At 41.1% G+C, this 24,593-nt stretch overlaps 1 protein-coding gene across 1 annotated transcript in view; it reads left to right on the forward strand.

Moving 5' to 3' along the window:
• Positions 1–24,593, forward strand: part of CAMK4 (calcium/calmodulin dependent protein kinase IV) — a 178,565-nt gene that overhangs the window by 97,864 nt on the left and 56,108 nt on the right. The window contains exon 5 of the mRNA XM_075019447.1: positions 21,277–21,349. Coding sequence (XP_074875548.1) covers positions 21,277–21,349 — 73 coding nt within the window. The remainder of the gene's footprint in view (positions 1–21,276; positions 21,350–24,593) is intronic.

Below are 24,593 nucleotides of genomic sequence, written 5' to 3' on the forward strand. Positions count from 1 at the left end.
ACATAGCTCTTTATGTATCCTCGTGGTTTCAGATTGGGTGGTTTTCAGGAAGGCTGGATACTTTAAAGAAGTCTTTGATGAGAAGAGTTTGCAAAGGGAAAACACAAATGTGCCAGTGAAATGGTTGGTTCCTGACCGGCAACCATTTGTGTGGTAGAAGAATGGAAGATAAAAGACTACATGGGATCCAGGATGGGGAATTTCATTATTTGATGGAACTAGGATTTAATATTATGACATTTTGAACATTCTGTAATCTGTTCTCAGCAGTGATTATGGGATTTGAGCTCTCAGACTGATCTTTCCCCAAAATTGTATGCTTAATCCAGTAGTTTGGCTAGGACAAGCTGTCTGGCATTTGGAGGTCTGAATTCAGCATCTTCCTTTTCCCCATATACAACAGAACTGGAAACTTTGGCAATACAGTCCTCTCTGATCTGTGATTTGGAAAAAAACAACCTATGAAACTAACATCTTAACAGCTATTTTCAGCTGTTAAGCTAGCAGTAGGAGTATTACTTTACTCTTCAACCTTAAACCAAAAGTAATTTCAAAGAAGTGTGCAGCCAAGATGTTCTGCACTAGTCACTCCAATCAAGCATTAGCTGTCCCTTTCTTCTCTTTCAGCTGGGCTGAAGGATTAACACTTGCATTGTGCTGTACAATGGCTGCCCTCTGAGTTTTAGTGAGGGTAAATTTAGCTTTCTGTCTTAGGGCAGACTTTCGCTCTCATGCTTAATCTTTTCAACCTATGCATCTTTTTATCATGCATGAAGGAAATGTCCTGACTTACAGAGAGGCCTTGTGCACCCTTTCCTCTGTGCTTGCATGACTTCTGTCCCAGGAGAAAGCAAAACGACCCTGGAAAATCTCCAGCTGAGCAGTGGGGTTGTATGAGTTGTGAAGGGAGAAATGTGACCCTGTCCTGAGATCCACCTTATGGTTGTCCTCAAGACAAGACCCTGTACAGAGAACGTGTAGGCAAGCAGGACCCCAGTGTGGTCAGGGACCACTCCAAGGGTTTGGAGGACCTTATGTGCTTGGTGCACAGCTATGTGGCTTCGTAAACCAGCCTCCATACAGAGGCAGCAAAGCAACTTTTGTACTCTGGAGGAGTTACTCTTATGCCTCTTTCAAATTAGCTGTCAGCAAATGGTATGACTAGATCTGTTACACAAATGCATCTGCTCTCCTTACTGTAAACATCTTCATTGCTGTTACTGTTACTGCTAATTCTGGTAATATGCCAGTACTTTTTATATCAACTGTTTTATTGCTCTAGTTTTCTGCCTTCCCAGATGCCTGTTCTTCTTTTGGATAGTATTTGAACTGCAGATGAGTAAGTACTGTCACATACACATTCCCCTTATCATGAAGATGATTTTATAAATACCCAAGATCCGATTAGTTTTCTAGAATCCTATTAGCATTGTTGATGTGCTCCTGGTTTCATGCCACTCAAACATAAAAGTGCTGGGTAATAAAATTATTCACTTCACCATATTTAATATTTCTGTCAAATCATCCATGTTATTGCTAAAATAAGCTTTCATCATGACAATTTTTCAGTTGTGTTACCGAAAAGGAGATAAATTCAAACAAAAGTATCAGTTACAAATCTGAGTTAATACAGCTGAAATCAGGTGGGTTTGGGTTGTATTTTAAAAAAGAAATCTGTTTCCCAGACTCCATAAATCACATTGTAGGTCATACCCTGACATATAATATTCCACCATCCCAAACACAACAAATATAACTCTACACTGAATTGGAGAAGTTTGTGTAAATTTGAATATTTATTGCCAGTTTGCATAATGTTTTTTGCCAACTCAGTAAGTGAGCAGTGACAAAGAGCTTTTGAAGTTAAGACAGACCAATGGTGAACTGACCAAAACAAAGAGAGAACTGCAGTAGGTCTAAATTAACTGATATTCTAGTTCTTTCCAGATGCTCCATCTCCAGCCCAGTGCTGCTGGCACATACGACTTTGACATTTGCTTGGCCCTCCTCTTTCCCTCCTGCATGTTTAAAACAGAAATGCATGGTTAAAGTGCATTTAAACCAGCAGCGTTTTGGCAGGGTCCGAAGGGATGACCCTCTGGTATGGCTCTGAGTGTCCCAGCAGAGGTGTGCCCAGCAGCACACATCTGTGTTTCTCATGCAGCCACGATACTGAGAGCAGGCTGCCATCACACCAGTCCTCACCCAAAATCAGCACAGCTGTTCAAATCCGCAGCAGAGTGATCACTCTAACATTTGAACAGTCTTTAAAGGACTGTGTTTCCACTATACTTGTGGATAGGAAATTTCAGGACTGGGAGCAAAGTGGCAGGCAAAGGTCAGTAGGTCAGTTTTCATCCCTCTCTTGCATCTTCTTTCTCACCTTGTCTTCTTATGAAGAATGTTGCAGAACCATAGTTCAGATCATAGACACTGTGGGATAATTAGAAAAATAGACACATAGTGAACAAGAGACACAATGGGACTGTTCAATCTGTGAGCCAGAGGCCTCTGCAAGCAGCAGGCCTCAAGGACGTAGCGAAGGCTAACTGTTGCTACAAAGTTTGATGAAATAAGCGCAAAAAGCTGAACAGGTTGGGCCTACGTGACTGAAAGCAGGACACCAGGCAAGACACAGACAGGAAGAATCATTTGTGTGATCAGAAGACCTTATCCAATCAAACTATTGCTTTAGGTGCGTGAACAGCACATGTTAACCAATCAGTAGATGGCTTGCGCATGGTTATGGTCTATAACCGAATGTTATGCAGCAATTAAATGGAGAAATCGCTTGATCCACAGTATCTGTGTTGGTCCGTTTCTCCCCAGGGCGAGTCCCTGGTGATGCGTCGTTTCTCCTAGATTGTCATGACGGGAAAGCGTGACAAGACACATCTTTTTACATGAGAAGTTTCAGTGATGGAAAGACATAATGAAATTTGGTTTTATTAGGTTTTTGGATGACATCCTATTGTGCACACAGAATAAAGTAATAAACCTTATGTGGATACTTTTAAAAGGCAGATTTATAGTCAGAAAGCTTCTCTCTATTTCAGTTCTCCATTTAACAGCAGAAAGCTAGGGGTGGAATTAACCCTCTAGATACTTTCAGATAGATGGGACTGGATTTGAGCTCAAATAAAAGGAATCAGATATTTTAATATGAATCAAAGATCACAGTGCATAAGAGTTTAAATGCAGTGACCAGAAGGGAATGTAGAATGAATTGACACCACAAAAATTGATGTAGTTTTCCTGGAAAAAAAATAGACTCATCTCATTTATATAGGCAAATTCTTTGTCAAACTAATTGCCTTTTTAACACATTTTTGTTAATAATCAGTAAAACTTATGCTGTTCAAAGATTTGATTAGATAAGTAGCCAGTGGCCTCACTTTGTGAACCCCTTTGATTATTACCTCTTCAATTTCCTTTATAGTTCTTCCCTTTTAGAGAAATGATGATTCTTCTTAAGATTGGTTCAGTTATATTTTTCTCTTGCCTCTTCCTTTTGTCCTCTGTTCCTTCATGGTTCTTCACTGAAATGGAATTTCTTGGTACTGTTAACTTTGATCTTCTTTTTTATCACATGGTGTATTTCATCAGATTCTTGGTCACTTTGTTTATCTGGCTTTGCTTCTAACAATTAACCTCTCTATTGTTACAGGCAGTAATAGGTTTTGCAGCACAGTGAACTCTGATATGTCTTTTATGGGCTAACTTTTTTTGAAGTTGTTTTTTTCCATTCAGATTTTATTCATATTTATTGCCTTTCAGCTGAATCACCAACGTATCACTTTTCCAAATATTAATTTCAGCAAAAACCATCAACTCTACTTTAACTTCATTTTAGTCAGAACACCTGCAGATTGATAAGAATAGATTTTGTTACTCTTCTTTCTTTTTTCAGCTTCAAATGATGATGTCAATCCATACGTTCTCCTTGTCTGTACTTTGGCATCTTTACCACAAACTCTCCTGTTTCTTCCTTCATCTTATTATTAAGTGCACCAAACATTGTCTAAAAATACCGCTTATGGCTGACAGTCTCTTGACTCACTTTCATTTCAGATTTCATATCATTTCCTCTGAAATATAGAGTCAAGCTGATACTATCTTCTTTTATGGAGTGTACATTAACAACAATATTAATTACTTGTTCTAAAGAACTTGCCTTTTTAAGAGATGCGGGAATGAATACCTCTTATGGACAAAATTTCTTGAAGCCTTCCCACGCTTCAGGCACACCTTCTTGTTTCTGCTTATGGAAATTAGTATTGCTAAGGGACATAAAAAAGAGTCAAGGAATTAATCAGTCACTAAAGTGGTGGTCTTTTGTAAACTAGTGGCAGAGTAGCATCTTTTATGTGTTTCTGAGCTGGTCTCATTATGTGGTGGCACTCTGTCTTCTGAACAGGGGTCAGAGCAGTTCTTTGGACTCTATTTCATGTGAGCAAGTTACAGTCCCCTCACTCAGGACTTGCAAAAAAAAAAAAAAAGAGAGAGTTCTGACTTGACTACACCAACTATGCTCTATTCTCTGAAATCAGAAGACAACACACAAATTAGCACTGGTAAAAGGGCTCCTCAATGTCATAATAGCTCATTTAGTGTCTCTTGATTTCAGCTGCAGTAATGATAAAACCCAGTAATTTAAGAACAAAGAAGTGTGCGTTAATGCTCATTTTTAGCTTTTCCAATGTAATTTGGTGTTTCCTTCCTGTACAGAGTTGTAATAATGCCTTTACACTTTTTTGTGTCAATGACTTATTTTCTCTCACTGGACAGAATTACTTTAAGTCAATATCTACTGACTACACTATTCTCTTCAAGATAAGAGATACAAATCATTTTTTCTAAATGTGCATAGGATGCTAGTTATGGTGTGGTCAATGTATGCACTTAGAATTAGGTGAAACACCAGGCACCAGAGGGAACACACTTGCAGCTTTATAAACAACTAAATTACTCAAGCAATGATAATGGTGCAATTATAATACTGGCTGGCTTCCTGCCACTCTCTAAATGTGAACTGATGTGCCATTAAAGGTTGTCCGGTTTTTAACTCCACTGTGGAAGGCTTTTTACTTAAAACATTTTAATTTAAAGTGTCCTCTTGCCTTTTGTTGTCCTTGCTCAAGATAACTTTGCAGGAATTGTTAGCATGGGTATGTCCTAGTTGGGACCCGCCTGTATGTTGCTAGCTTACTCTGGGAACTGGGCAATCCTTTTGGAGGTAGGACACATCAGTGCCTGTGAAGCTCTTTAGTTTGTTAGGTATTGTTAATACTGTGACTTTTTGTGATTAGAGCATCTGTGACATACTTACTCTCAGTTTTCTGCCACAGACTGACCATGGTAATATAGACACACATGGTGTGGATGCCAGACAAACTAGGAGAGATACACCTGTTAAATTAAATAGGAAGCTGATTAAGCCTTAGCTGATTTCCTCAATTGTTAACAAATTTAGCTTTCGTATTTGTTTGAAATGTAGAGAGGTTTTAACAGCCCTGTGCAGGTGACAGACAAGTTGAAGTACGTATATCTACAGCCTATGTAGCTGTAGCCTACATATATGCACACAGGAAGCCTCTGACTGATCCAAGAGCTAACAATGTGTCTTCTATGCCTTGATTCAACACCTTTCCTGAAATTATAAAATCACTTAGGATGTGAGTGCTTTGTACATTTTGTTTCTCATTGCTTTTTCTGTGTACATTATGACAAGAGTATAAAGGGAAGCCAAAATTTTTTAGGAAGAAATACAGTTATCCTAAATATTCAGAGCACCAAAATGCTTGTCCTAAGTGTTAATTCAGCTGATTTTTTTATGAAAGCCTGAAAAGCAAATCCTTTTCAGCTAATGTACTTCTCAGTTCAACGTTGAACTTCAGCTGCTGGAGTAAGGAATGTGTTGCACATCCATGCACTGTAAGAGGTGTCAAGGCCACCAAAAGAGGACTGGAACAGGTGAAACTGAAATAATCCTGAAATGAATGATGATAATATGAATACTCTTATGAATTGTGACATAAAGGTTTATATGTTATGCAAGTAGTGCCCAGTTTCAGAATTTGGTGGCTGTTTGTTTCGCTCTTATTAGGAAGTAAGCAATGTGCCAGAGTGAGCTCTGGGCCAATGTATTTAAAACGTCATGGCAGCTACAGCTGCCATGTCATGGAGGGCTGGAGCAAGCAGGTTGTTCACCTGAGCTCAGGCAGTATCCTTCAACCATCCTTGGGGGTCCAGGTTTTGGGGTTTTGTTTCTTAAACACCTCTGTAATCTTCTTATGTAGGCTATTCCAGTGGCTCTCCAGCCTGGTAATTAGATTCAGTATTAGGAAAAACTTTCTGCAAATTTGGCCAAAATCTGTTTGCCTTGTCCCCAGCAGGTACAGAAAAGGTGATTACTTCCTTCTTTATAGCAAACTTGCACACAGTGGAGGACTGCAGAAGACTGTATATTCATAGTGCCTGCAATCTTTTGTCCCCAGTTGTGTTTTCTATGACTCAATTACTGTCTGTTGAACTTCCTCCAGATTCCCACATCTTTCTTATAATGTGATGCCCTTAGCTAAACAAAGAAATCCAATGGAAGTCCCACCGGTTCTTGGCAGGGCAGCTTCATCAGTGCCCTCACTGCTGCTCTTTCCCCCTCCACAGGCCACTGCCTCCTTTGCAAGCTGCCAGTGATCCTTCTCTTTGCCCCCTCCCTGTTGCTTACCAGACAGGACCTGTGAAATGCTAAAATAATTCAGTTTGTTGCATTGCCTCACACAGTTACACAGAAACTTCTGTTTGAGAGAGAAGTTTGAGCTGCTAGTTCAGGAGCACTGTGGTTTCACAACCTCTAGTATCAAAGACTATTATTTTTAAAAATGTCTACTGAAATTAAGGTCCTGAAAGATGAACCTGTCTTTTTGAAAATGGTGGGCACTGAACTGTTCTTACTAATTTCACTGCAGACACCTGAGTGATTGCTACTTTTGATGGTGTGGCTATTTATTTAGTCTTACCCAGGCTTTTAATGTATTATTCCTGATTTTCCTACAAGATTTTTCTAGTTCTGTGGGTGCTATAGAAACACCAAGTAGAAAGTAGAAAGAGAGTTAAAGAGGGGAAAACAAACTCTAGTATAAGAAATATGCAAACTTTCTTTAAATTCTCCTGCATGCCACAGTTACCAGAAACTGCCTCTTACTTAATAGTGATGGGGGGAAAGTAGTTTTCCAGAATGACTGCAGTGCTGCGTGTCATTTCTAAACAAGGTATTGAAGAAAAACATCTAGGTTGTTTGACTTGGAGTCAGATCCAAACCCAGTTCTGTATTGCCCATTATCCTTTTTCAGATCTTGGGGAGGCAGTTTGAGTCATCAGTGGCAGTAACAGTGTCCTGGTTTCAGCTGGGATAGAGTTAACTGTCTTCCTAGTAGCTGGTACAGTGCTATGTTTTGAGTTTTTTGTATAACATTGGTTTATGGTATGATAAAGTCGTCGGCTGTGGGATTAAACCAGTACTTGGACTCAGCATTGTTACCTTTATACTCTGGGAGCCACATGTGGGAAACTATTAATAATTACATCACTTACCTTTCCTCCTTGGAAAACCAGTCTATGGGTGGGGTACCTTTCTTCCCCTCTCCTTTCTCCTTCAGTCCAGTTACAATGGTGTTTGAGAATTTTGAGAAATTTGAATACTCCTGGGATGTTGGGACTAGCACGGTCCTAGCCCTACTGCTAGGAATTAGCATGCTTCTGAATGTGGTTCAGCTCTTGTTTAAGGTTAAACAACTATTTAAAAAAATCACCCAGAGATCTGCTCCATGGCTGGATAATTATGAGTGGCAGGGTGTGTGGGGTAGCATGGGCAAGTACCTAGAAAAGTGGGCACCTCCAGTGTTTTGCAAATTCACCCCTGAACAAGTGCAGAATCCAGAAGAACTAGTAAAATATTTGGAAAAGGTATGCTGTCACCCCGGCAGCTCCAGAGAGATACAAATCACTGCAATGTGCTGGGGCCTGGCCCATGCCTATCGAGCCCTGTTCGACACCACTCAGTACCCTCAAGGGGAAGAGAAGGTCTCTGGACCTAACAACAAAATGATGAGCACTGCGGTCACCCAAACCCCGGCAATGGGTGGTGCGGCCCCTCCAGCCCCGGCGACGAGCACTGTGACTACCCAAACCTCAGCAACGAGCACTGCGGCCCCTCCAGCCCCAGCAATGAGCACAGCAGCTACCCAAACCTTGGCAACAGACACTGTGGTTATCCAAGACCCGGCGAGCGGTACTGCAACTGAACCAGCAGACCAACCTGCACCAGTATCAGTTGCTCCCGTACATAAAAAGAAATATACAAAAAAATCAGTTCACTTAGCGAAGGATGAAGGTGAGACAGGGTCATCACGCGAACAGGAGGAAGAGGCAGAACCAGTGGTAATAACCCGGTCCCTATCCTTGAGTAAGCTGCGGGATATGCGAAAAGATTTTGGCCGCCGTATAGGTGAGCATATTATCACCTGGCTCCTCCGATGCTGGGACAATGGGGCTAATTGCTTGGAATTAGAAGGTAGGGAAGCCAAGCAGCTGGGATCGCTTGCCAGGGAAGGCGGCATTGACAAGGCAATTGGAAAAGGGACACAAGCCATCAGCCTCTGGAGGCGACTCCTGTCAAGTGTGAAGGAAAGGTACCCCTTTAAGGAAGAAGTTATATGTCAATCAAGCAAGTGGACAACCATGGAGAGAGGTAACCAATATCTGAGGGAATTAGCTGTGCTGGAGACGATTCATCATGACCCAGACAACCCACAATTACCCAAAGATCCAGATGAAGTCCAATGCACACGACCCATGTGGCGGAAGTTTGTACGGAGAGCACCATCATCCTATGCCAACTCACTGGCAATAATGACCTGGAAAGACGAAGAGGCACCAACAGTGGATGAAGCGGCTTGCCAACTCTGTCAATACGAAGAAAATCTCTCCTCCTCCCTAAAAGCCTGCATTTCAGCTGTGGAGAAGCTGTCCGAGGATTTCCAGCAATTCAAAGAGGATATGTCCTACTCCACACTTGTAAGGACCAATGTCTCAGCTATTAGGAGTGAGCGCTTCTCTGCCCGAGAGAGAATATAGAAGGTACACACCGCGAGGTGCCCGGTGGTTTTACCTATGTGATCATGGAGAGGACATGAAGAAATGGGATGGAAAACCTACCTCAGTCCTAAATGCACGGGTACATGAGCTGTGAGGAAAAACCACCACAAAAGGGGATTCTACCAGGAAAAATGCCGCTCCAGTTTCCAAACAGAGTAGAAGGGCTGATCTTATTTCTGATCCTCTTGAAGGGAATTCTGAGCCAATTTTATGAGAAGTGAATACTGGATACTCTGACCAGAATTAGAGGGGCCCTGCCTCCAGCCAGGTGGAAAAAAGGGATAACTGGGTCTATTGGACTGTGTGGATTTGATGGCCTGGCACGTCAGACCCACAGGAGTATAAGGCTCTAGTAGGCACTGGCGCACAGTGCACTCTAATGCCATCAAGTTATAAAGGGGCAGAACCCATCTCTATTTCTGGTGTGACAGGGGGATCCCAAGAGTTAACTGTATTGGAAGCTGAAGTAAGCCTATCTGGAAATGAATGGCAGAAACACCCCACTGTGACTGGTCCAGAGGCTCCGTGTATCCTTGGCATAGACTATCTCAGGAGGGGGTATTTTTAGGACCCGAAGGGGTATTGATGGGCTCTTGCTATAGCTGCCTTGGAGATGGAGGGCACTGAACAGCTGTCTACCCTGCCTGGTCTCTCTCAAGACCCTTCGATTGTGGGGTTGCTCAAGGTTGAAGAACAGCAAGTGCCAATTGCTACCACGACGGTGCACTGGCGGCAATATCGCACCAACCGAGACTCCCTGATCCCCATCCACAAGTTGATTCGCCAACTGGAGAGCCAAGGAGTGATCAGCAAAACTCGCTCACCCTTTAGTAGTCCCGTATGGCCAGTGCGGAAGTCTAATGGGGAATGGAGATTAACAGTTGACTATCGCGGCCTGAATGAAGTTACGCCACCGCTGAGTGCTGCCGTTCCAGATATGCTAGAACTTCAATACGAGCTAGAGTCAAAGGCAGCCAAGTGGTATGCCATAATTGACATTGCTCATGTGTTTTTCTCAATCCCTCTGGCAGCAGAGTGTTGTCCACAATTTGCCTTTACTTGGAGGGGTGTCCAGTACGCTTGAAATCGATTGCCCCAGGGGTGGAAACACAGCCCTACCATTTGCCATGGACTAATCCAGACTGCACTGGAAAAAGGTGAAGCTCCGGAACACCTGCAATACATCGATGACATCATCGTATGGGGCAACACGGCAGAAGAAGTCTTTGAGAAAGGGAAGAAAATAATCCAAATCCTTCTGAAAGACGGTTTTGCCATAAAAGAAAGTAAGGTCAAGGGACCCGCACAGAGATCCAGTTTTTAGGAATAAAATGGCAAGATGGACGTCGTCAGATCCCAATGTATGTGATTAACAAAATAGCAGCTATGTCTCCACCAACTAATAAAAAGGAAACACAGGCCTTCTTAGGTGTCGTGGGGTTTTGGAGAATGCATATTCCAAAGTACAGTTTGATTGTAAGCCCTCTCTATCAAGTGACCTGGAAGAAGAATGATTTTAAATGGGGCCCTGAGCAACAACAAGCCTTTGAACAAATTAAACAGGAGATTGTTCATGCCGTAGCCCTTGGACCAGTCCGGACAGGACAAGATGTTAAAAATGTGCTCTACACTGCAGCTGTGGAGAATGGCCCTACCTGGAGCCTCTGGCAGAAGGCACCTGGGGAGACCCGAGGCCGACCCCTGGGGTTTTGGAGTCGAGGATATTGAGGATCCGAGGCTCGCTATACTCCAACTGAAAAAGAGATATTGGCAGCATATGAAGGAGTTCGAGCCGCCTCAGAAGTGGTTGGTACTGAGACACAGCTCCTCTTAGCACCCCGACTGCCAGTGCTGGGATGGATGTTCAAAGGGAGGGTCTCCTCTACACATCACATGACTGATGACACGTGGAGTAAGTGGGCTGCACTGATCACACAACGGGCTCGCATAGGAAACCCCAGTCACCCAGGAATTTTAGAAGTGATCACGGACTGGCCAGAAGGCAAAGATTTTGGAATGTCGCGAAAGGAGGTGGAGGTGGCACGTGCTGAAGAGGCATCGCTGTATAATAAACTGCCAGAAAATGAGAGGCAATATGCCCTGTTCACTGACGGATCCTGTCGCATTGTGGGAAAGCATCGCAAGTGGAAAGCTGCTGTATGGAGTCCTACACGACAAGTTGCAGAAACTGCTGAAGGAGAAGGTGAATCAAGTCAGTTTGCACAGGTGAAAGCCATCCAGCTAGCGTTAGACATTGCTGAAAGAGAAAAGTGGCCAGTGCTCTATCTCTATACTGACTCATGGATGGTGGCAAATGCCCTGTGGGGGTGGTTACAGCAATGGAAGCAGAGCAACTGGCAGCGCAGAGGTAAACCCATTTGGGCTGCCACACTGTGGCAAGATATTGCGTCCCGGTTAGAGAATCTGGTTGTAAAAGTATATCACGTAGATGCTCAGGTACCCAAGGGTCTGGCCACTGAAGAACATTGAAACAACCAACAGGTGGATCGGGCTGCCAAGATTGAAGTGTCTCAGGTGGACCGGGACTGGCAACATAAGGGTGAGCTATTTATGGCTCGATGGGCCCATGATACTTCAGGCCATCAGGGAAGAGATGCAACATATAGATGGGCTTGAGATCGAGGGGTGGACCTGACCATGGACACTATCACACAGGTTATCCATGAATGTGAAACATGTGCTGCAATTAAGCAAGCCAAGCGGTTAAAGCCCCTGTGATATGGAGGGCGATGGCTGAAATATAAATATGGGGAAGCCTGGCAGATTGACTATATCACACTCCCACGAACTCGCCAAGGCAAGCGCTATGTGCTTACAATGGTGGAAGCAACCACCAGATGGCTGGAAACATATTCTGTACCCCATGCCACTGCCCAAAACACTATCCTGGGCTTTGAGAAACAGGTCTTGTGGCGACATGGCACCCCAGAAAGAATTGAGTCAGACAATGGGACTCATTTCCGAAACAACCTCATAGACACCTGGGCCAAAGAGCATGGCAGTGAGTGGGTGTATCATATCCCCTATCATGCACCAGCCTCTGGGAAAATCTAATGATACCATGGACTGTTAAAGACTACATTGAGAGCAATGTTGGGTGGAATGTTCAAACAGTGGGATACACATTTAGCAAAAGCCACCTGGTTAGTCAACACCAGAGGATTTGCCAATCAGAGTGGCCCTGCCCAGTCAGAATTTTTACATACTGTAGAAGGGGACAAAGTCCCTGTAGTGCACATGAAAAATATGTTAGGGAAAACAGTCTGGGTTACTCCTGCCTCAGGCAAAGGTAAACCCATTCGTGGGACTGCTTTTACTCAAGGGCCTGGGTGCACTTGGTGGGTGATGCGAAAAGATGGAGTAGTCCGATGTGTGCCTCAAGGGGATTTGATTTTAGGTGAGAATAGCCAGAATTAAACTGTATGATATTAGTTGCTATATAACCCTGCTACTGTATGTTATCATTACTATAATTGTTATATGCTATATCCATAGTACTATAGTAAGAATTACTTAGATCAAGCAAGAAAGAACTGTGATAAAACTGAACAAAGCGCAGTAGTGATGGAACCAGAACTGACTCCAGCATGCAACAATCCAACGGTGCACACCATCCTCCTGCTGCATCAAATGTCACCTGCTCGTCACACCGCACTGAAGCCCAATTCTGGTCTACCAACTGAGAGGACTTTGCACCATCCCTCCTGCCCAGACAGACTGGTATGACAGATGGAGCCCAGAGTCGGGAACTAAAGGAACTCAACAAACATTTTATGAACATAACCCATGAACTAAAGGAATGATATCTCTGTGTGTGTATACATATATATATGTATATATATCTTTGTTCATATGTCTTAAAGGGATGGAAAGGTGATGATGATTGATCAAGATGTAACTAAAGGTATGGGAACTGAGCATGATGTCGATGGTATAGAATAAGGGGTGGATACTGTCCTGGTTTCAGCTGGGATAGAGTTAACTGTCTTCCTAGTAGCTGGTACAGTGCTATGTTTTGAGTTCAGTATGCAAAGAATGTTGATAACACTGATGTTTTCAGTTGTTGCTCAGTAGTGTTTAGACTAAAGTCAAGGATTTCTCAGCTTCTGATGCCGAGTTACCAAGAAAGCTGAAGGGGCACAAGAAGTTGGCACAGGACACAGCCAGGGCACCTGACCCAAACTGGCCAACGGTGTATTCCATAACATGGGACGTCACATCTAGTATAGGAACTGGGGGGAGTGGGGGCAGGGAATCGCCGCTCGGGGACTAGCTGGGTGTTGGTCGGTGGGTGGTGAGCAATTGCCCTGCGCATCATTTGTACATTCCAATCCTTTCATTATTGCTGTTGTCGTTTTATTAGTGTTATCATTATCATTATTAGTTTCTTCTTTTCTGTTCTATTAAACAGTTCTTATCTCAACCCACGGGTTTTGCTTCTTTTCCCGATTTTCTCCCCCATCCCACTGGCGGAGGGGGGGGGGAGTGAGTGAGCGGCTACGTGGTGTTTAGTTCCTGGCTGGGGTTAAACCACAACAAACAGCTAGTCTGCACTGAATTATGAAAATGGTTGTAAAATAAGGGAGAAGCAGCAAACTGAATCAGAACTACTTTTCTAATATTTATTACTCTTCAGTGCTATAGTATGGAAAATACATAAATATTTAGAGAGAAACCTTACTTTTTAACTAAACAAATGCATCAAAGCAACAAGGAATTGGAATCACCTTGGTGCAGGTATGAGCCAGTAGATCTGTGAATCATTCATTGAGAAAGTGTTCCTTGTGGAAACATTTTTGCTGTTGAATAGAGTGATGGCATTTTCTTGTCCTGTTTCTGCTAATTTTCTGTCTTACTTTACCATGTAGAAATCTTTTAATTTCATTTTAATGAAATAGAAGAATTTGCATAAGAATTAACTGAATACATTCAGAAAAAATCTCCATGACAACCAGAGAACTATTAAGTAAATTAACATTTATTATATAGAACCAAGTATTTTAAAAAACTGTTAGCACATACTGGCATTGGAACAGATCTAGTATTTATATAGGCCAGTGTCTTGCCTGCGGCTGTACATGATGTAACAGGATGCAGCCCACAGGTAAGATGTGGTACAAGACTTTTGGATAAAAGCCAGCTGGAGACAGAATGAAAATGACCTGAAAACCAGTGATGGCTTTTTTGGATATTGTGATATTTATAAAGAATGATCTAAAAAGCAAATACGGACATAGCATGAAGAAAGAAAGAGAAACAATGTTGGGAACTGATAAAGTAATAAAAAATTTTACTGTTTTGGATGGCTAAATAGATTTAGTAGGTCTTTTGCAAGCTACATGATAATGTTTCTAGATTCACATACTGAAATGCAACTGACTCCACAGTGTGGAGAAATAGTATTTATAGTAGCAATATTAAATGATGGCTAAATATTGCAAATTTTAGAGTAACTGTTTAGATTGACTAGCACAAAACTAAGTGCACTTACCAATCTGAGGTAAGGAAAGCAAGAAACAGATTTTACCTGCTCAGATTTCAGGCAAGGCTGGAGGATGCGTAGCGTGGCCCGTGTGGGAGTGAAGCAGGGAAGTAAAGCTAAGAATAGGAGAACTAGTCCATTTAGAGTGTGGGGGAGGAAAAAGTAAGTTTGTTAACGTGGGTAAGATTTCAAATTTTCTTGATCACAAGGAGCCACAAGAACAGCTTATGTTTAAAATTGCAGGAATAGTTGTTGCACTGGCTTACCCAAGGAAAACAAAACAGAGAGGGACTTCGGTTTCAGGGTCAGGGAGCTGGTAAAGTACCCATTTCTTGTACCATTTGGTTCCTCTTCTGCATTGCTTCCTCTGCCACTTGGTGCTCTCGATCACAGGTTTCAGGAGTTGTTACAGTGCAAGGCTTGGAGTGGCCTGGTGGACTGCAGTGCCTGAGGGAGGACAGACAACCCTTCCTCAGTCTTAGCTGAGAGGTCTCACTACCGGGGCAACAGCCGGTGCTGACTGAGAATTTAAGGTATTGGCAGTCTTGCATGAAGAGATGTGTGCCATCAGTGACTATCCCAGTCCAGCACCCTCTGGCATTGGATGAGTCCACTGCCTGTTCAAAGCAGGTTGCTGGGTGGTTTTTGATTCCTTTTTTTACCACTGCAGCTATGCAAGTGCTGTTTTGCTGGATTTGGAAAGATCTGGCCCTCTGTTTTATTACTTATTGAAAAATCAAACCTGACGCCTAGTCCTTCCCTTCTGTGATGAAATGTTCACTTGTTTGTTTTCGTAGGAGATTGATTGTTTCCACTTGTTGCCTAACATGCTTGTCATTAATCCCCAGATTCATGTATTCCAGTCAACTGTAAAATTGTATATCAATATAATTTTAATACAGCTCTGAAAATTGATTCTAAAATGACACATTGAGATTCCTCATCTCTTTCCTCATTGATTTTCAGATCAAATGTGTTTAATTTAGCAGGACTGCACTCTTCCTTTTATTTTTTTCCTACCAGTAATAAAGTTTCTGCAGAACAAGTGTGGCCACTGCCTACCTCCTTTTACTATGATATCCCACTGCTTTCAGTGGCTTCATACAGATGTGGTGAATTAAAGCACAGTACCAAGTCCTAAGAAGAACGTCCCAAAAGGACTAAAATCCAGCACATGGTCTTCCCAAAGTATACTGCAGGCTGCAGAAGTATGGTGAATACCGGTAAGAATTTATGCATCTGCTGGTGCAGACTCTGATGAAGATGTGCATAATAGAAACACTGTAAGGAACATAGCAAGCGTTGCACTCCTGTGGTAGAGAAAGGCTGCACTGAAAACTGTCTGCAAAGTTAAAGGATTTCTATTGCCAGAAAACTTGCAGTACTCAGAGGGAACAGAAATGCTAGAAAGGCTAGATGGAAGTTGGCAAGCATTACTGCAAATTATTAAGCACTTGAAAGCATACATGTGACGATCACGTGGAAGCTGCCAAATTTCAACTACTTGCTGTGTATAAGAGAGCATGCATCACAAGAAATACATTATACCACTTCCAGAGGCTTGCTGGGCGGTGTGGTGCTAAGGGTGGTTTTGCTCAGTACTAAATTCTTTATAGCTCCGTTACCTGACAGGCGCAAGGCTTTTCCACCTCTGAGCTTCAGCAGCAGCTGGGAGGGTGTTACCGCTGCTGTGGTGGGGCGGCCATGGTGGGCTCTGGGTCGGGGGGTGCAGTGGAGTGGGCTCTGGTGGGTGGCTGGGCCCTGCGGACAGGCAGGCAGGGGTGTCTCTTGACACCGTGGGGAGCGGGGCTGTTCCCAAGGGGCATCTCCATCTCCTCCGGCCGTAGAGGGAAGGAGGAGTGAAGAGGGGCTTTTGGGAAATATTTCCCTGGTTTTCTTTATAGAAAGAGGTGGATTTTCTCAAATATATTCACATGTTCTTAGAAAGACAAGATTAAATCAGGTGGTATTTTAGGAGACCTGTAGCTTGGTGTCCGTCAGTACAGACACTGTTAGATGAGTGTCTCACCATGTACAAGCATAAACAACTGAATCAGCATATTTCAATGTCTGTTCATGCAAGCATGAAAAAATGCTTCTACATAAATGTGATTAGAATATGAATCATTTATTTAATCAACATCGCATTTTTGCTTGCTCTAGAATGTCGTCTTTGATTTGAAACACTGTCTTGAATTTCCTGGATGTTTGCAACATCATATTCAGTGTTTTTCCAAGCTTTTTTTTCTTTGACTTTAAGTATTTCTGTATCCCTTCTTCTAGATTCCCTGCTGTCTTCCTCACAGTTTTTCTCTCCAGCACTCTTTTGACCTGCCTGGCTCCTTCATTTGCATATCAAAGAGAGTATTTAATTAGTTCCTTATTATTGCTGTTCCTATCTTTCTGTCCTCTCAACAAAGGTTTAACCTTTCTTCATCCATGCTTTCCTTAAGGAAAACTAGGTATATATAATTGGTTTTGCTTCCATAATAACAAAATAAGACATTTCTGCAGGTTTCCTCCCATTACGGAAAAAAGGGCAATGAGTCATTGTTAATCTGCAGGCTGAAATTGAAAAATCCTTGTAAAGAAGCTTCGTTGGTCTCAGGTAGGAGTGTTGTCATAATAAAGCAAACTGGCACACCTACCATTTGTCTTATGTAAAATATCGCAGGGAGGATGCAAAAAATAGATATGTAAATGATCCACCAGCATTCTTACAGGACCTAAACTACAGGATAATCTTCTTTTGGTACTTTTACTTACTGCCCAATAGCCAGGTTTTAGTTTTAAAGCAGAGTGCCCTTAGAAATAAATTTTCATCTTTAGCAAGAAGTATGTCTTTTTTTATTTATTGCTGTTACAGAAGATTAGGTTTTCTACTTGCTAGATTATTACTAATTAAGAATTAGGTTGGTGTTCTCAATAAGTCTGGATTCTAGACTTCTGAAAAAATAGAAAGTTAACTACATGTGACATAAGCTGTAATTGGCTTGCCAGTGCATGTTATTCAAATGTAACATCAGCAGATGAGTCATGTGCATTGCACAATAACTCTACAGTTGTTTTTTATTGCTCACCTGAAATACGGGCCCACACTTCATTACATTTGTTTACTGTAAAGTGTAAATTCACAATGGCTTCATATTCAGTGTCTGTGCACTTTTTCTGTTACATGTTTAATGTAAATAATGAGAGCAGTATCCTATCCTTAGCAACATTTAGTTGTCTAAGTCAGGGTGAGCTGGTCTTCTACATCCTGTGGTCAAGAGGGCAGTCTTGAGCATCTCTTTGATCTCTCTTGTTTCCAGCAGTCAGGTGGTTTTCTTTCCTGCATCGGTCAGGCATTGACAGGAAGCTTTGAACTTCATCTTTTCTTTGATTTTGTTGAGTGGAAGAAAATACAAGGAAGTTGGCTGCATTTAGAGATGTCTTTTTTTTTTACCCCAGGCTTATCTGTTTGAAAAAGGAAGGATAGAATAAATACTGGTTTACCATACTGTAAAAGTAGAAATTTATTGGATGAAGAGAGAAATGTAAATTGAATTGTAACTATACTGCCATGTATTTCTGATCTTAGTCACATATGTTGAAAAATCAGAGAACTCCAAATCCTGTTGAAACCTTAAAACCTTTTGCCTCAGATGTTTCTAAGGTCAGGTGCTCGAGCTCATCCTTCAGCTGTTGGAGTCAAGGCATGGGCAGGGTCGCCCATTCCTAGGGGACATAGACCTGAGTGATGGTAGAATTAAACTCAGCGCACTCCTGACAGCTCAGCCTACATGCAGCACTTCCATAGCAGCAGCCCCATGATGCCTGTCTTTTTCCTGTGGTGCATTGTGGACTATATTCCAAAATCTATGGCAGTTTGAAAGTAGAGGGTCAAACTAGCACAGCAGACTTTTGGTTTTACTACCTTATAATCAAATTTGAAATTTTGTTACGATCTCCCATGCCCTACTAAAGATTGTAAGCTTAACAGAATGATGATGTGAATATCTTTAATACATGGAATCCTATAAAGCAAGGACAGTGTTTTAACATGCGTCCTGTGCCATGGTCAGAGTAGCAAGTTAGTACCCAAAATACCAGCAGGGAAGCGGGCAAGTGGGATGGGGGCAGTGTCTGTATTCTCAGAATCTTTATGGATGCTACAGACAGGAACCTGCTGGCTGACACGAAATACTTTATTTGAATTAAAGAGGAGGAGGAAGCCTAACCAGTATATTTGGGGGAACTAAGACCCAAGCAAGAGGGTCACTGGGGCTCATGTCTCACCATGTAATCTGCCAAAGGAGAATAATTCAGCCTGAAATAGCTAAGGAGGACTCTTAACTTTCAAGCATAATGTAGCATTTTATTGTGTAATTTATGATTTTTCTTAACCTCTTTCCTAAAATTGAGGCTAAAAACCTAACACTTTCCCTCATTGAGTAAATTTTGCTTTGTTTTACCCTTGTGGTGGTAAGTTCAAGTAAAGCTCTCCCTGATTGTTTAAACAAATGACCAAAGCAGCAGAAGGGCTGGAGGTACAAAAATGCGAAGGAGGCAAAGCAGTGCATATGGGATGGTAGCGGAAGGGCTGCCAGAAAAAAAACTTTCTAGAAATAAGGTGAAATAATTATGCAGCCAAGAAATCATGGTGAAATAGAAGAGCTCATGCTTGAGAGGGATTGCTTGCTGTTACTGATGCCACGTGAATAAACTTAGTTATCTGTGAACACAATGAGTGTTAAGGTAAAATAATTGCAGCTGGTTAGCAATATCCCTGTACAGACTATTTTCTGTGGTGTCATGCTTGTTACAACTGTTTCTGGTGGATTATTACCTTTGCATTGTTTCTTATTGCATTTAATCTTCTGATGAGTATGGAGTAATGCTTTTCATGTGTACATTAGTCAACACCTTTCCTGTCAGCTTTTGTAAAGCTGTAAGGAGTTGAATTGAAGGTAGCTCAATATGAGTGGGTTATTTCAGAGAAGAGAAGTGATAAAAAGATACTGCAAAAGAGGGGAAGTGGGGAGAAAGGAGTATACCCTTCTTGCCGTAAGCAGAGTCTGGTTTTAGACTCTGCAGCAGAAGGTCTTTACAGCAACTTCTGACTTCAGAGGTTATAGGCTTCTTGCTCTCCTGCTTCATGGGGATTTTAGGGCATTGTATTGTAAAACTGGCTTGTGTGCTTGCAGGGGATCATTTTATAAAATGTCTCATAGGCACCACAGTTTCTGTTTCTAGACAACATCTGTTTATGTTTTCTTGGGTTTTGAAAAATGAATATGGTAAAAGTCAAAGCTTCAGGTCAAAGATCTGACCTTTAAGGTAACTCTCTGAGGGAGAATTATTGTAGTTCACAAATATTCTGTGTAGTTAAATACAATAGTAAAAAGACTGTTGGGTGTCTTAAATGGAGCAATAGTACATGTTAATGATAGCTCCTTCTTTTATTAAATTCTTATATGTCATTGTGCAAATCTGTATCTTCTGCTGATTCTGTTTAACTGAACTGCACATTTCTATAATGTTTCATTCTATAATGGCAGTTATTGGAGAACATGCAATGCAAATCCTGAGTCAGCCCCAAGACCCTGTATCACTGCTGGTGTTCTTCTAAAAGAGCTGCAATAGCAGACCTGGGCTTTGTCACTTGTAGTTGGGTTGGGAGGCCAGCCCAGAAATCTGCATTAACCCTTGCTGCCCTTTCTATGCAGCATGGCATACAACATGTTGAAATATACCACTTCAGAACATTACCTTAAGACAGAAAAATATTTTCTTTCTTCATTTTTTTATTGTGGTAAGGTTCCAGGGAGATAACATTATTAAAGAAGAAAGTTGAGGTTTTGTTTGTTTTTACAAGATTGAACTGATGTAAAAGAAAAGGGAGAAAGAAAACCAGATTTGCAGGATCTTCAGAACTCATAAATATTGCTGAATTCCCCATAAGCTCCACATGGTCAGCACATTTACAAAATCAACCTGTTACCGTGTCATCTATACAAAATAAACATAGCATATGGGCTATTTACGTTAAGAAGAAAAAAAAAGTAGTTTTAGTTTTAATGAAACCGTGTCTCTTTGCCTAAAGAGCCCCCAGTTTTCTAGCAATGGGGTAAAAAAAGACACTTGTTCAGCCCATTATACTTGAGGGATAATTTGAAGCTAGTAAATTCTTACACCAACCCTTTCTCTTGAATAATTCAGGTCTGCGTGTGCATAGCACAGTGCTTTTGTTTAATAACTAACTAACTAAATGGGGGAGGGGGGGTGTGAAGCTTAAGTTAAATATGGAAGTGAAAAAGCAGTTCCTAAAGGATACCTAGTTTTATCTGAGAGTAATTCAGATTCCCTGAATTTTAGAAAATTCCAAAACTTTTCAACTGAATGTGTATATATTATAGTTGATATTTTATCTCTAGTTTTTCATTTAACTGTGAAACAAAGGTAACCTAAATTGCAAAAGGATTGTTTTCAATTCTTTAGGGGGCACTCCAGAGTCCTTGTCATATTTAAATTTGATTGTTTTCTAGCTTATATTTGAAAAGAAGCTTTTGCCTGCACGGTTTACTTACCTTAATGCATAATCCTGAACACAATTTCTCTTGTTGCTTTTTCTGTAGGATTGTGGAAAAGGGTTACTACAGTGAACGAGATGCTGCTGATGCTGTTAAACAAATCCTGGAGGCGGTTGCTGTGAGTATTATCTAGCATCATATGCTCAGCAGTTAATATTTCACCTATAATAGCTCAATAAATACTTACGTGTGAAAGAAGCAGAGTTCACTGGAGACAGTCCACACAAGTTCCCTCCTATAATTAATTTTGTATTGATTTTTTTTAAGGTAGAGGCACTTTGAAGGGCAAGAAGTGACTTTGGATAGCAGTCAGCAATACATTTAATGCTCTAAGTCACCTGTTACAGTGGAGTGTGTGTTCTGTCCAGTCTCAAAACCCTGTGGAGTTCAGCACTAATCATTTTAGCCCCAAAAGTAATTTGAAATCGCTGGCACTTGTGTACTCTCTCATTCATTTTTTTGCAGAGTATGTCACAGTATTTTATTTGGAACCTTAAACAAAAGAGAGTGCGTTACTTTTCCTCTCAACTTAAAAGGGTGATAGATTGGCCGAATATGTTAGCTTTGTAAAGAGTACAAGAATTTGAGTCAGAGACTTCTGCAGAATATTGCCATGAAAATACTTACACTTCATTTGCAGTTGTTGCCTGAAGGTGACCAATCACATTTTTTGCCACTATGCAGAAGCATTTATACAAACAAGGCTCATTGCAAGGAATTGTGGACTACTGGTAAAGAGGATAGTGTGTGTTACAGCATACCTATCAAAAAATCAGTTCTCACTGCTCTTCAAATTGCATGTACATGCACAGAATGACAGGAATATTGAGAGAGATCAGAATAAAGTTTGTGCTAGCAGTTTGTGCAGTTCCTAATATATCTTCTTCCTCTATATTTTATGTGTTTTTCAAACATTCAGATTTTTGTACAAGTATTTCACATTCTATCACTTAGAGAAAGGTGTAAAGATTTTAGAGACAAGAAGATGAAGGCTTCTAGTGGCACAATACAGTATTTCTGTACATTATGCATACTTCTCAGACACTTGTAGCTCTTCCATATGATTTCACACCAGGTACTCACTAAACCAGCAATCAGATGCTGGGGAAGTACTTAAGAAATTAATTTGTCAAATGTCTAGTCTATATGCTAGCACTGATCACTTCCAGTGCAGAAGAGAGGGGACATGCTGGACCAGAAAAAAACAGTCCAGTTGGGACATTTGGAGCGTTTCAGACAAATAGTAATATAGAGGCGATTTTACTTTGTGAAACTAAGATGTTAGCAATGCCTAAGGAGAGATAGATGCTAAAGATTGTGCCTTCTGCTGTGCCTGGCAGTCTGACTTCAGAGTCAGCAAGAGATATTTTGGATTTTATCCAGTGGCATTGTGTGGTTGTCTGCAGCAGATGTTTGGAGTGAAGCAGCCAGGTAGCAGAAAGGCTGCAAACATCTTGGAGCGGACATAGGTGCTCAGAGGTCTGCAGATAGTGCCTATGGGACATGACTGACTTTGGGTGTATTTCCAGACTGTCAGACTTTTCAAATGAAAAACAACTGTTGATCACATGGAAAAAAGACAGGTCAGCCTGAAGGGCTCTTTTGAAGGACGATAGTGGTGAGGCAGGATCTGTACAGATCACCCACGGAGATGCAGTGTTGAAAAAGCTGTCCTTAGGAAAGGACTAGTGATGATGATTGACCTCTGTGGAAAGTACGTAAGAGGTGAGGAACAGTTAATGTGGTTACAGTAGTAATGCAGTTATTCAGAAGGAACAGGCCAACTGGGGCATGTTTACCTGAGATGGTAAGGAAATACTCCATTGCAAAAAAGTCCTATAAATCATGTTTTGATATTATTTGTAAGCCAGTTCATACTAAAGATGTGAGAACTGGTGTTTATGGCAGTAACCAGACATACATGGTTGATGGTTGGACTTGATGATCTTGAAGGTCTTTTCCAACTTAAATGATTCTATGATTCTATGATTCTATACTGCAGGACCATCACGTTCGCTTCATGCTACTTTCTGAATGATCTGATGCTTACTAAGTCATTCTCATACAAAGTAATCTAAATTATGTATTTAAGTTTAGTGCACAGCATAATGCATTTGTATAAACTTCTTAAAATTGGGTCAGATTATTATTTTATGACCAATTTTTTCTTCCAATTGAAGTGCCCCAGTTAAGATGGTTCTACATTATTTATTATCCTTTTGCAAAAATAATGATAAAGTTTTGCTGAAAGATGTTTCAGGAGGTGTTTCAGCTCTTTATTTTAAAAGCCAAGAACGAGATAAAGATCTTCAGCTTCTATGAACTGTAATAGCTTGGCTGAAATCAATGGAACAGTCATGTACGAAAGCTAAAAAGCTGACCTTTTTATGAGCATGCAATAATTTGGATTTTTATAGATCCTTGTACTAGATCCCCAGCTAGGATGGACTATGTTGACTTTTGGTTTTATAGCTGACACTGAACATCTAAGTCAAAGCTGGGAAAGCTGGGAAAGTGGCAGTTCCCAACTTGTGAGCTTTGCAGCCCAGCTGAAATACTGTGATAGATTGGGGCTGTAAACTTGACAGAATGGCATTCATGAGCAGAATGGGAGTTATGGTTAGAAACTGGAAAGTACTGCTGCAGCAGAGTAATCTTTCCAGAATAAAAGGTAATATATCCATAGATCATTCTTAAAACCAAATAATTGTACAATCTTCTCAGTAGACCATGCCAGTGAATACCCTCCTGGCATCAGGTAGGCATTTTGACCTCTGCAATTTTTAGAAATTGCTCTTAGCAAGAGAAGCATTCAGCCTTCCCTTTGCTGAACTCTCTTGAACTAGTCTACTTATTTTATAAATCCCTTGTTAAGGGCTGTCACTGTAGTAATGGATCTGTCCTCACAGTGGATCATTGACTTGAGGAGGTATTATGTCTACATTTAGGAAAGGTTTTTTTGAGACACTTCTAAGGGATTTAATCAAAATTGTAAAGTGGGATTTTAAAAGCACCTAAGCATTTTTGTTCAATTCCTTTTGAAATTGTTAAACCAAATGGACTAATACTCTAAAAAAAAAAAAAAAAAAAAAAAAAAAGTATCCCATAAAGCTTCTAGGTATATCTGTTTCTTGTAATATCTGAACACATGTAAGCCTAGCTCTAAACTGGCTTACCAAGAATTAAGCAAGCAGTTGGAGTAGCACACAGAAAATTAATCTTAATCTTCCAGGTCACAAACCAGCATAAATATATCAGATATCTGTCCTCCCAAGAACAGAAAGAATAACAAACCCAGTATTGTTTTGAAGACTACTGCATCCATTTTTCTCTTTTCCATGATTTTTCTTTCTGATGGTTAC

This window comes from Buteo buteo, chromosome Z (assembly GCF_964188355.1).
Source record: "Buteo buteo chromosome Z, bButBut1.hap1.1, whole genome shotgun sequence".
NCBI classification, from domain to species: Eukaryota; Metazoa; Chordata; class Aves; order Accipitriformes; family Accipitridae; genus Buteo; species Buteo buteo.